Genomic DNA, 13,074 nt, shown 5'->3' on the forward strand with positions numbered 1-13,074 from the left:
TCACAGCACTCGGTTGACCAGAGAACAGTTTTGTGGGACACTTGGTGGGGGACTACCTGCTTTATGGCTGGTTAGGGTTAGGGTTAGTCAGTATAAAGGCTAGCAGTTAGCATTTTCAGTTCGCCGACAGTCAGTAAAAAGCACAAGTAGAAGAAAGAGAAGTTAGCCTGTTTTGTTGGCATCATGGCGGAGCCTGGAAGAAAAACTAAGAGTAATATCTTTGGAGCAAAGAGCTAAAAGCGCAGGTGTTTCTCAATGTCCAGGCGCCTTGCTTCACCGTCCTTCCCTGGTCAAAGAAAACAGTAAATGGAACAGACTTGCGTCACATGACCACAGCTTCCATGGTGGAAAATTCTAATACTGAAATATTCGATAGTCCTAGATATGACATCATGGACTGATGGTGACCTGGCTTTGTTGCTACTGGACTCGTTAGTAAAAAATATTTTTTGTCCAACAGTGTAGATCTTTTTCCTTCAGGTTTTTTCTTGTATTAGTTGGCTCTTGTTAGCGTTAGCACATTGTTAGCTATGGCAGGCTACTGCAGGGTTGTTTATGACAGTTGTAATTCCACTTTGAACCAGTAGGAGGGAGTAACAGGAAACACTTTAGTGCTGCTTTAAAGAGCAAGTCACCCCTACCAGAGTCTTACTCCACTCCCACTTCCTGTTTGAAAAAATGTTGTTGCCTGGCAGACCGAGAGGGCGGAGCCGCTAACAAACACACACACACAGGCTCACAATGACATTGTGACATCATAAGGTACCTCTTAGCCAATAGTGATTTAAAATCAAAGGCAGTGCAGAATTCCTATCAGAAGACAGCGCGACACCGACAGTTTCAGGCAGAACATTTCTGTTTGAACCAAAATGCCAGATAGTTGACTAAACGTGGCTGCAGCACGATTCGACACTCGTTTATGTAGTTTCAGCAAAAATAAAGTTGATTTGTGGGCGACTTGCTCTTTGAGATCGACTAGTCTTTAAATTCACATCATTTTATAGCCAATTTAAAATTGCCTGATTAATTGGCTAAATTTTTACCCGTCAAGATCAAATAATTTTTCATATGTTTTTGTTTCATTATCGTTTAAAAAAAGGCCAAAAATACTTCATAATAAAACGTTTTAAATACTTAAATCTCTGAATAAATGACAGTCATCTATAATTATAAAAACATAAGCGCGTTAGGGTCTTTATATGATTGCTGCTGTGCTTGTGAAAAGTTTTCTGAAGAAGAAGAGATTTGTAATTATCGGGAAACTTTTGGCCCAACGTTTCTCTGATGTCCTAGTGTGTGCAGGCTCACCGATGCCCTCGTTGGGGGAGTGCAGCAGCTCCATCATTGGAGCTGCGGCGCCCTCAGAGTCGATCAGGGCGGCCGCCTGCCTGTCCAGAGCCAGCTCACACAGGGCGCCTGCTGCCACACGCTTCACGTTGTCCACTGGAGAGTAGAGCAGCTGCAGGGGAGAGGACAAACATGTGTGAAGACAAAAACACCAAAAACTATCCTGCCAGGAGTTTTCCCTCATTTTTTACCTGGACGAGAAGAGGAATGGAATCCAAATGGGCTATTTCCTCTCTGTTGATGGGATCTCTGGCGAGGATGTGCAGAGCACCAGTGCAACCCTCCACGATCTCTTCCATCTTCACCCCGTCCTGATGACAAAAGAGTTATCGGTAACAAAGTTGTGCTAGCAAAGCCAGCTCAGTGTGACACCAGGCCACCGCCCACCTTGAAGGCCTGTTGGCTGGATGAACCATGCTTCTGGTTGTCCTGGTGGGCCTTCAGCAGCAGGTTGACCAGGCGGGGGATGACTCCTGATTCTTTGAGAGGCTGCTGGTTTTCTGGGCACAGGGCCAGGTTACGGATCAGGCCCACCACAGCCTTCCAGACGAGGAAAAGGGAAAATTGAAATCACGAAACAAAAGTCCACCTGAGTTTGTGTCTACGATTCATCTTAGACCTAAACGTCTACCTTGATGACTGGCCAATAGTACGGCTGGTTGAGCAGTTTGACGACGGTGGAGATGCCGTAAAACTCCCTCACTTGATTCTGCGCCACATCAGCGTGTTGGTGGCGAGACGTCAGATGTCGCAAAGCACAGGCGGCAGGCTCGACCACATCCTGCTTGCTCCCGGAGCGGAGAATGGTGTGGATCAGCGCCTCGACGCCATTGCACTGCGTGACCAGAGTTTTGTTGTAGACGTTGTTGCACGTGAGGTTGGACAGGATGCCGGTGGCGCATGTGAGCATGTTCTCATCATCTGAGCTGAGGAGTTCAACCAGATTCTGCAGCAGGCTGTCCAGTCCGTCCTGGAGGAAAAGACGAGACAATTTCTGATGAGCCGAGCGTTTGCAGACTGAAGAATGAGGTGTGTGACGGTGAGGTCGGACCTGCTTGGTGGCGGCATCAGACAGGTTCCTGAGTGTCCACAGGCAGTTCTGACTCAGGCGCTGACTGCCGCTTTTGATGTGTTTCCCCAGAGCCTGCATCCCACCTGATTGGACAAAAGACTAATTCAGCCAACTCTCAGGAGGAGCTGAACCACCAACCACAGCCAAACCTGTAGACAGGTGATCCACGCACACACACGCCTTACATACCGGCCTCCACGATGGCTGGCTTGTTGCTCGGACACACCGACAGGACCTTGAGGACTCTGCTTGTGGTCCACAGCAGCTTCTCATAGTTCTGGGTTTGCATGATCCTCACCAGACCGTCGGGGCCTCCGTTAGCGAGGATGATCAGCTGTTTGAACAGACGGAGTTTGAGCTGCTTTATCGTGCTTCTTCAAATGAAAATAAAAACAGTGATCTGCCAAGAAACAGTAGTACCTATTCACCCCCCCCCCCTCTCCCCTCTCATCATGAAATGAAAAACACACCTATTATGTTGCCATGGCAGCACCTGAACAGCTCTGTTCACAGGCCACACCCGAAACAAAAACTCACGCAAACGCAGGACAGCTTCTCAAATTACCACGACGGGTGTCTGTTATTGTCTCCCAGCCAAAAGCACAAACTGCCCCCCCCCCCCCCCCCCGCACACACACACACAGAAATACACAGAAATACACACACACAGAAACACACACGCACGCACGCACACACAGAAACACACAGAAACACACACACACACACACACACACACACACACACACACACAGAACACACACACACACACACACACACACACACACACACACACACACACACACACACACACACACACACACACACACACACACACACACACACACACACACACACACACACACACACACACACACACACACACACACACCTTGCTCTCCTGGTTTCCGTACGACAGCAGCTGAAGACAGTCGGTGGTGATGGCCAGGAACTTGGGGTTGTTCTTTTTCAGCAAAGGAACCATCCTCTGCAGACCGTCCGCCAGGCGCACGGCCATCTTGGCTCCCTCCTGGTGCAGCAGCAGGTTGTGGAGGGTGGTGATGGCGTAGAAGAGCACGGGCTCAAAGGGAGAGCTGAAGAAGACACAACAGTTGAGTGAATAAAGGGTTCAAGTTTTCAGGATGGCCAGAAAAAGCCAATTGTGTTGATTTTGAGCTAAGGCGTGGCGTCACTCTGCAGCTCCGCTCATCGGTTCAGCGGTACCTGAGCATGCGGACCAGAGCAGGGATCCCTCCCGTCTTGAAGATGGCGAGCAGGCCCTCTCTCTGGTGGGATAGGTTGTGAAGGATGCTGGCCGTAGCTTTGTTTGTCTCCATGTCGTTGGAGTTCTGCATGGCCCGGACCACCGCCGTCACCATCTGATGGTTTTGCATCAGCGCGCGCCGTGAAGCCTCCTTACGTGTCAGCTGGTCGACGATCTGCGCTGCTTTGCTGACCACCACCTGTTGAGGTATCCTTTATACCGTCAAATGTGAAAGAGCACTTTTCCAACAGCATCAAGATAGAAAAGCAGTCGAGTTCATCACCTGGTCTTCATCGCCGAGCAGTTTGGCGAGTTCGGGCATGGCGCGCGTGGCCAGCTCTGCGTCGTCCTGGTAGTTGATCAGGTGGATGATGGCATTCTTCAGCATCTGGGATGGCTCTGCCAGTTTTTGGACGTTGGTCATCTGGGACGGGTCGGTCTGGGTCGACAGTATGGTGGCACCATCCTCCAACGACTCGGGAAACAGCGCAGCTCGCACACGAGTGGCTCTGGTCATTGTGTACTGTTCCAAGTCTGTTGAGACGGGAGACGTTAAAAGTAGGAAATTTTGGACCTGCTGGCGGGTCTGAGTGCAGCGCTGTCCTACCAGGCTCCTGCTGAGTGACGGTGGTGGTCATGTAGACCTTCTTGGTGACGGGGACTTCAAATTCCTCATCTCTGATGGTGGTGGCTCCTGATTGGATGCCAGAGTCCACGGCGTACATCGTATTCTGCCATTTTTGGACCTTGATTGAGCCGCTGTCGAGCTCACCCACTAACAAGATAAAAACATGCAGAACTTAAGCAACTCAACAACACGTGCAGCAAAGATCCAGCCAGACGTTTGTTTAACCGAATGACTGAAACAGCCGGTGGACGTCCCGTTATGCACTGAAACAGCCGGTGGACGTCCCGTTATAGACTGAAACAGCCGGTGGACATCCCGTTATAGACTAAAACAGCCGGTGGACATCCCGTTATGGACTAAAACAGCCGGTGGACGTCCCGTTATGGACTGAAACGGCTGGTGGATGTCCCGTTATGGACTGAAACGGCTGGTGGACGTCCCGTTATGGACTAAAACGGCCGGTGGACGTCCCGTTATGGACTAAAACAGCCGGTGGACGTCCCGTTATGGACTAAAACAGCTGGTGGATGTCCCGTTATGGACTGAAACGGCTGGTGGACGTCCCGTTATGGACTGAAACGGCTGGTGGACGTCCCGTTATGGACTAAAACGGCCGGTGGACGTCCCGTTATGGACGGAAACGGCTGGTGGACGTCCCGTTATGGACTGAAACGGCCGGTAGACGTCCCGTTATGGACTGAAACGGCCGGTAGACGTCCCGTTATGGACTGAAACAGCCGCCCGTTATGGACTGAAACAGCCGGTGGACATCCCGTTATGGACTAAAACGGCCGGTAGACGTCCCGTTATGGACGGAAACAGCCGGTGGACGTCCCGTTATGCACTGAAACAGCCGGTCGACGTCCCGTTATGCACTGAAACAGCCGGTAGACGTCCCGTTATGGACGGAAACAGCCGGTGGACGTCCCGTTATGGACTGAAACTGCTGGTGGACGTCCCGTTATGGACTAAAACGGCCGGTAGACGTCCCGTTATGGACGGAAACAGCCGGTGGACGTCCCGTTTTGGACTGAAACGGCCGGTGGACGTCCCATTTTGGACGGAAACGGCCGGTGGACGTCCCATTTTGGACGGAAACGGCCGGTGGACGTCCCGTTATGGACTGAAACGGCCGGTGGACGTCCCGTTATGGACTGAAACGGCCGGTGGACGTCCCGTTATGGACTGAAACGGCCGGTGGACGTCCCGTTATGGACTGAAACGGCCGGTGGACGTCCCGTTATGGACGGAAACAGCCGGAAGACGTCCCGTTATGGACTGAAACAGCCGGAGGACGTCCCGTTATGGACTGAAACAGCCGGTGGACGTCCCGTTATGGACTGAAACAGCCGGTAGACATTCTGTTATGGACTAAAACGGCCGATGGACGTCCCGTTATGGACTGAAACAGCCGGTGGACGTCCCGTTATGGACTGAAACAGCCGGTAGACGTCCCGTTATGGACTGAAACAGCCGGTAGACATTCTGTTATGGACTAAAACGGCCAGTAGACGTCCCGTTATGGACTAAAACAGCCGGTAGACGTCCCGTTATGGACTAAAACAGCTGGTAGATGTCCCGTTATGGACTAAAACAGCCGGTAGATGTCCCGTTATGAACTAAAACAGCTGGTAGATGTCCCGTTATGGACTAAAACAGCCGGTAGATGTCCCGTTAAGGACTAAAACAGCCGGAAGACGTCCCGTTATGGACTGAAACAGCCGGTGGACGTCCCGTTATGGACGGAAACAGCCGGTGGACGTCCCGTTATGGACGGAAACAGCCGGAAGACGTCCCGTTATGGACTGAAACAGCCGGTGGACGTCCCGTTATGGACTGATACAGCCGGTGGACGTCCCGTTATGGACTGATACAGCCGGTGGACGTCCCGTTATGGACTGAAACAGCCGGTAGACATTCTGTTATGGACTAAAACGGCTGGTGGACGTCCCGTTATGGACTAAAACGGCCGGTAGACGTCCCGTTATGGACTGAAACAGCCGGTGGACGTCCCGTTATGGACTGAAACAGCCGGTGGACGTCCCGTTATGGACTGATACAGCCGGTGGACGTCCCGTTATGGACTGAAACAGCCGGTAGACATTCTGTTATGGACTGAAACGGCTGGTGGACGTCCCGTTATGGACTAAAACGGCCGGTGGACGTCCCGTTATGGACTAAAACGGCCGGTAGACGTCCCGTTATGGACTAAAACAGCCGGTAGACGTCCCGTTATGGACTAAAACAGCTGGTAGATGTCCCGTTATGGACTAAAACGGCCGGTAGACGTCCCGTTATGGACTAAAACAGCTGGTAGATGTCCCGTTATGGACTAAAACAGCCGGTAGACGTCCCGTTATGGACTAAAACAGCCGGTAGACGTCCCGTTGTGGACTAAAACAGCTGGTAGATGTCCCGTTATGGACTAAAACAGCCGGTAGATGTCCCGTTATGGACTAAAACAGCCGGTAGATGTCCCGTTATGGACTAAAACAGCCGGTAGACATTCTGTTATGGACTAAAACAGCCGGTGGATGTCCCGTTATGGACTAAAACAGCAATCAGGTACAACTACCCACGCTGCATTTCCTCATCGGTAACGGGAACAGCTTTGGAAAGTTAGGGAAAATTATTTGTCTGATGATGCGTCACTGATACAGCGATGAGCGCCATTATTCCCGTCACAGATTAGGGATTTAGCTTTAGTTGAATTCACCACGGCTGTGTGATCTCCATCATTCCAGTCCGACGGCGCAGGACCGGGGTTCAGAGCAGAAAACTTCCATCTACTCTTAAACCTTCAGACGTCTGCAGGAAGTGACCTTTACCTAAGCGTTAGCTGAAGATGGAGGTCATCATCATGAAGCCGTTTCTATTTAAAGTGATACAGAAAGCCAACAAACGCAAAAACAGCAAATAAAAATAATATTTCCTGTTTTGTCTCCACTTTTTATTTAACAAAGAAAATTCTTAAAGAAAAGTGCATCAGATTACCGGGCGAAACGGACGCTTAATCCAATAGAAAAAATGAGATTTGATGAATTAGATTACACTACAATCAGCTTATTTAGTGTTTCTTAACCTTCTCAGTGGCCTAGTGGTAAAGCGTCCGCCCTGGGACTGGGAGATGGGGGTTCAAATCCCAGTCGGGTCGTACCAAAGACTAACGATGGGACCCAACGCCTCAGCCTCAGCTTTAGGGGGTTGGACTGGGAGTTGAACCAGCAGGTAGTTCCCGAGCACAGCCGCCGCTGCAGCTCCCCACGAGGACGGGTCACATGCAGACAGGAATTTCACCGTCGTGTGATGTCACCACCAACGTGTGACGATGACTGACTTCATCATTAGTAGTTTTGTTTCTCCCTTTTTGTACGACAAATTATAACTTTTTTCCATATAAATATTCATCTTCAGGCCAAATTTTACCATTTGAATTAATATTTTCTTCCTTAGTATTTATTTCCATGTGTTAAATTCCTTTGTCTGGTCCTGCATGTGATTTTTTACGGACAGGACGCAAATATGATTATTTCATTCATAAATATAAATTCATAAGTCACATGAATGTAAATCCGATCGTCGGACTGAAACCTCACAAAGTGGGTTAAAGTGTTATCAGGATGCAGGCGGATTACTTCCTTTAAAGGATTTCTTGGTGTTGCTGAGGAGTTGGTCACATTTTAGACCAGATTAGCACAATCTGCCTGGATTATTGGAAAGAAGATGGTAAAATGAACAGAAAGGGGGTTTCTTACTTTGCATCGCCATCCTGGTCTTGTGTTTTCAAAGCAACAGCGATGGAGCAAACCTGCGACAGAAAGAGAACCAAAGCAATGATTTCCCAGAATTCCTCAACCACAAATCATGAGGACACATCTGACTCCACGCCCATCTTCTCACTCATTCCTAAACATTCTGGCGTGCGTGCAGCGGCTCTGCACAAGCCTGTCGTTCTGCCGTCTCCTCTGCTGGAGTGACAGATCCCACGTTGGGCCCTCCGACCCCGCAGCGAGGCACTCTGACCTGAAATCGACAGCACGAAGCGGCAGCGGCGGCGACGTCAGGAGGAGGGAGAGCGAACTCACGCGGGGGGGTGAAAACGCAGCATGTCAGGAATTCTCAGCCGACCTTTGACCCCAAGTCCCGCCCAAACAGCAGTGGGAGCAGCCTGCTGCTGGCGTTAGGCAATCGGGAACTCACTCGTCAGGTTTGGACTCGTGTGTGCGTGTGTGTGTGCATTAAAATCTCTGAGAACACGACCGTTACTGGACTTTTCAGACGTTTCTGCCTGAACTTGAACAAAAACAGCAGGTTCAGTGTCTCACAAACATGGGACGAGTCCGGTCAGTTCCACCTTTTGGGTGTTTTACGGTCAGGTGTGAGGAATTTCACTTTGCAGATTATGACTGGACTCCTGTAACAACGTGTCCAGATCCTGTTTCCTTCTAAATTGCATGTTTGGATTAGGGATTTATGTCTGATAATCTCACACGGCTTGACCAAGTGAATCACTTTGAAGCCAGAGATCTGAACTGAATCCCTACCAGAAAAGAAACACATGAGGAAAACGTTCCATTTCCATCTTGGTCTAAACTTCTCACAATGTTTTCTGTAATTCAGTCATTTAATCTGGCTTTGTGGATTTTAGTGAAACCCTCACAAAGTGGCCACTGGTTGTTCACCTACACCTGATGGACATCCAGTCAGCCTGGCTAAAGATGGCCACTAAAAACATCCAAACAAAAGTAGAGCTATCCAGTTCAGGTCCTGGAGAAGCGGTTGCTGCATTCCTGCTCTAAACGCTTCTGATTCAATGACTAAACGGCCTCTGCAGCATGTCTAAGGTCTACAATCTTGTTAATTAAAACTAGGCGTGTTGGAGCAGAGAAACATCTAAAACCTGCAGGATCTTGGCTCTCGAGGGCTGACGTTTGAGCTAAAACGTTAGCGTTAGCTGCTGGAGCCACCCTGTTGACTGGAGGGATCTGACCATCTCGCTCCCTGGTGGCTCCTCCTGCTCGTCTCACCGCCGCTGGAAACAGAGCTTCCCGTCGCTCTGCTCCTCGGCTCTGGTACTCCCTTCCTCCTGACATCCGAAACACAGACTAACTCCTCTCATTCAAATCCAAATCCTGTTCAAACTGGCTTACACTCTCTAGTCCACAAACCCTCCACTCTGTCATTTATAGTATCTCCTGTGTAATTCTATTGTTTAAATGATCTTATTCTTACTTTGTGTACAAGTTTTATTGGTTTTGTGAGGTGACCTTGGGTTTTGAAAGACGCCTTTAATTAAATGCATGATTATTATTAATGTTATAATTGTTATTATTATTGTAATTATTATTATTATTATTATTATAGTTGTTATTGTTGTTATAGCTATTATTGTTATTATTATTGTTACTATTATTATTATTATTATTGTTATTATTATATTATATTGTTGTTGTTATTATATTGTTATTGTTATTATTGTTGTTATTAGTATTGTTATTATTGTTGTTGTAATTATTATTATTTTTTTCGTCGTCTTCGTCTTCCTCCGCTTATCCGGGTCCGGGTCGCGGGGGCAGCATCCCAATTAGGGAGCTCCAGGCCGTCCTCTCCCCGGCCTTGTCCACCAGCTCCTCCGGCAGGACCCCAAGGCGTTCCCGGACCAGATTGGAGATGTAACCTCTCCAACGTGTCCTGGGTCGACCCGGGGGCCTTCTGCCGGCAGGACATGCCCGAAACACCTCCCCAGGGAGGCGTCCAGGAGGCATCCTGACCAGATGCCCAAACCACCTCAACTGGCTCCTTTCGATCCGGAGGAGCAGCGGTTCTACTCCGAGTCCCTCCCGAATGTCCGAGCTCCTCACCCTATCTCTAAGGCTGAGCCCGGCCACCCTACGGAGGAAACTCATTTCAGCCGCTTGTATCCGCGATCTCGTTCTTTCGGTCATTACCCAAAGCTCATGACCATAGGTGAGGATTGGGACGTAGATCGACCGGTAAATCGAGAGCCTGGCTTTCTGGCTCAGCTCCCTCTTCCCCACGACAGATCGGCTCAGCGTCCGCATCACTGCAGACGCCGAACCAATCCGCCTGTCGATCTCCCGATCCCTCCTACCCTCACTCGTGAACAAGACCCCGAGATACTTAAACTCCTCCACTTGAGGTAGGACCTCTCCCCCGACCCGGAGGTGGCAAGCCACCCTTTTCCGGTCGAGAACCATGGTCTCAGATTTGGAGGTGCTGATCCTCATCCCAGCCGCTTCACATTCGGCCGCGAACCTACCCAGCAAGAGCTGAAGGTCTCCGGAGGCAGCAGACAGGTACCGGATAGCCAAGCGGGGTGCAGCAGTGGCAGTTGCCTAGGCAAAATCTCGGGCGTGGGAGGAGTTTGGTGAGGCCATGGAGAAAGACTATCGATCGGCTCCAAAGAGGTTCTGGCAAACTGTCCGGCGCCTCAGGAGAGGAAGGCAGCAACTCGCTCACACTGTTTACAGTGGGGATGGGGAGCTGCTGACGTCAACTGAGGCTATAGTCGGACGGTGGAAGGAATACTTTGAGGAGCTCCTCAATCCCACCAATGCGTATTCCGAGGAGGAACCAGAGCTGGGAGGCCTGGGGATGGACTGTCCGATCTCGGGGGCAGAAGTTGCTGAGGTAGTCAAACAACTACACAGCGGCGGAGCCCCGGGGGCGGATGAGGTTCGTCCTGGGTATCTCAAGGCTATGGATGTTGTAGGGCTGTCATGGTTGACACGTCTCTACAACATTGCGTGGTCATCGGGGGCAGTTCCTAGGGAGTGGCAGACCGGGGTGGTGGTCCCCATCTTTAAGAAGGGTGACCTGAGGGTGTGTTCCAACTATAGGGGGATCACACTCCTCAGCCTCCCTGGAAAGGTCTACGCCAAGGTACTGGAGAGGAGGGTCCGATCGATAGTTGAATCTCAGATAGAGGAGGAGCAATGTGGTTTTCGTCCTGGCCGTGGAACTGTGGACCAGCTCTATACCCTTGCAAGGGTGATGGAGGGGGCATGGGAGTTTGCCCAACCAATCCACATGTGTTTTGTGGATTTGGAGAAGGCTTATGACCGTGTCCCCAGGGGCACCCTGTGGGGGACGCTCCAGGAGTATGGGGTGGGTGGCTTTCTGTTAAGGGCCATTCAGTCCCTTTACCAGAGGAGCGTGAGTTTGGTCCGCATAGCCGGTAGTAAGTCGGACCTGTTCCCAGTGAGGGTTGGACTCCGCCAGGGCTGCCCTTTGTCACCGGTTCTGTTCATCACTTTTATGGACAGAATTTCTAGACGCAGCCGTGGTGTGGAGTGTGTCGAGTTTGGTGGCAGGAGAATCTCGTCTCTGCTTTTTGCGGATGATGTGGTCCTCCTAGCTTCATCCAGCTCTGACCTTCAGCTATTATTTTTTTGTTATTGTTATTGTTATTATTATTAATATTGTCGTTATTGTTATTATGTTATCATTGTTATTATTGTTGTTATTGTTATTATTAATATTGTTATTATTGTTGTAATTATTATTATTGTTATTGTTATTATTATAGAACGAACTCGACCAACGACTGTGTGAGTGCGCTCGTCTCCATCAGTGCTACAGATTTCATAACCAACCTGCTGCAAGTTTAAACTCACACCTAATTCAAGTTATAACATGAAGTAATCCTCTCACTTGCCTGCACCTGATCAGCATGAAGATTAGACAGTTACAACACGATGCGCGACACAACTCCAGTGCTTCCACTGGCCTGTCAGCACCTGCGCAGGTACGTCTGCCAGATTCCTGCAGCAGGAGTATCAGTCGCCACACATACCCCCTTAAAGGGGCATTATGGAAGTTTGACAGCCAAAACATGTATAGAAATAATAAATTTCTTCTTCATACATTCTCCTGCAATGCCCTGGTCCTGTAGAATGAGCCCTGGCATTTTTACTGTGATTGCCTGTTTTTCTGTAAAATCACAGAAAAAGAGAGTTGCTCGGGTCGAGCAGGCTGCTTCATGCGCGTTCACGCTCAGGCATCGCCCGTAGCATTTGCTATCAGTAGTTTTAGCAGCAGAGAGAGAGGTAGTGCCAACTCGGCGACTTTGTCGCTGTTCCTAACGCCTAGTGATGAACCTAGCTACATTTCTGAGGACCCTTAGCTACTTTCTTCTAGATATTTCCTGCAAATTAGCAACAAAATAGCCTTTTTTGCTCTGAACAGTTCTTTGAACGTTGTTTCAGCTGTCATCAAGGATATAAATGTTACAGATACAGAAGACGCCACTGGTGCTTTAGCTCACCTAGTCGGACTCTCGTGCAGCAGACCCGGGTTTGATTCTGGATGTGAACATAGTTTATTTTTTACATTATTGGTATATTTTTTTACAGTAAGATGCCCAAATTTTCATTTGAGACTCGCTGAACGGCATTGAATTCACAGATAAAAAAGATGTGGGTTCAACTTTCATTTTGGAACAATGTTTCAAGCAAGGGAAGGGAATGATCTGAGCGTGCAGGAGGACTGACCCATCATAAACCTTTGTCGGCTGTGCTGAAGAGAAAGGTACAGAACCAAATTATTTAATTAATTAGCTGCGTGTTCACCTGTCCTCCGGGCCACACACACACACACGCGCACGCACGCACGCACACACACACACGGGACTGTCTCAGCTGTTATTTTCGTTAAGGAGTGTGCACGTACAGCATGCGCGCCTCGTGCACGAGCCTTCTATTGAAGCTGCCGTTATGCTTTTGGCCTGAGGGGGCAATCGCGAGC

The 13,074-nt window shown here is 49.6% G+C and overlaps 1 protein-coding gene across 4 annotated transcripts in view; it reads right to left on the bottom strand.

The window, feature by feature from the left end:
* Window positions 1–13,074, bottom strand: part of jupa (junction plakoglobin a) — a 28,141-nt gene that overhangs the window by 4,980 nt on the left and 10,087 nt on the right. For all 4 annotated transcript variants that reach the window (XM_015970268.3, XM_015970286.3, XM_054743978.2 and 1 more), the window contains exons 2-12: window positions 8,064–8,116; window positions 4,288–4,455; window positions 3,964–4,214; window positions 3,641–3,879; window positions 3,309–3,510; window positions 2,609–2,753; window positions 2,399–2,502; window positions 1,979–2,317; window positions 1,735–1,887; window positions 1,539–1,658; window positions 1,309–1,459 (exon numbers count right to left, since the gene is read on the bottom strand). In XM_015970268.3, the coding sequence (XP_015825754.1) occupies window positions 1,309–1,459; window positions 1,539–1,658; window positions 1,735–1,887; window positions 1,979–2,317; window positions 2,399–2,502; window positions 2,609–2,753; window positions 3,309–3,510; window positions 3,641–3,879; window positions 3,964–4,214; window positions 4,288–4,455; window positions 8,064–8,076 (1,885 nt within the window). In that variant the 5' untranslated portion in view covers window positions 8,077–8,116. The remainder of the gene's footprint in view (window positions 1–1,308; window positions 1,460–1,538; window positions 1,659–1,734; window positions 1,888–1,978; window positions 2,318–2,398; window positions 2,503–2,608; window positions 2,754–3,308; window positions 3,511–3,640; window positions 3,880–3,963; window positions 4,215–4,287; window positions 4,456–8,063; window positions 8,117–13,074) is intronic.

Source organism: Nothobranchius furzeri, chromosome 6 (assembly GCF_043380555.1).
Source record: "Nothobranchius furzeri strain GRZ-AD chromosome 6, NfurGRZ-RIMD1, whole genome shotgun sequence".
Classification (NCBI taxonomy): domain Eukaryota; kingdom Metazoa; phylum Chordata; class Actinopteri; order Cyprinodontiformes; family Nothobranchiidae; genus Nothobranchius; species Nothobranchius furzeri.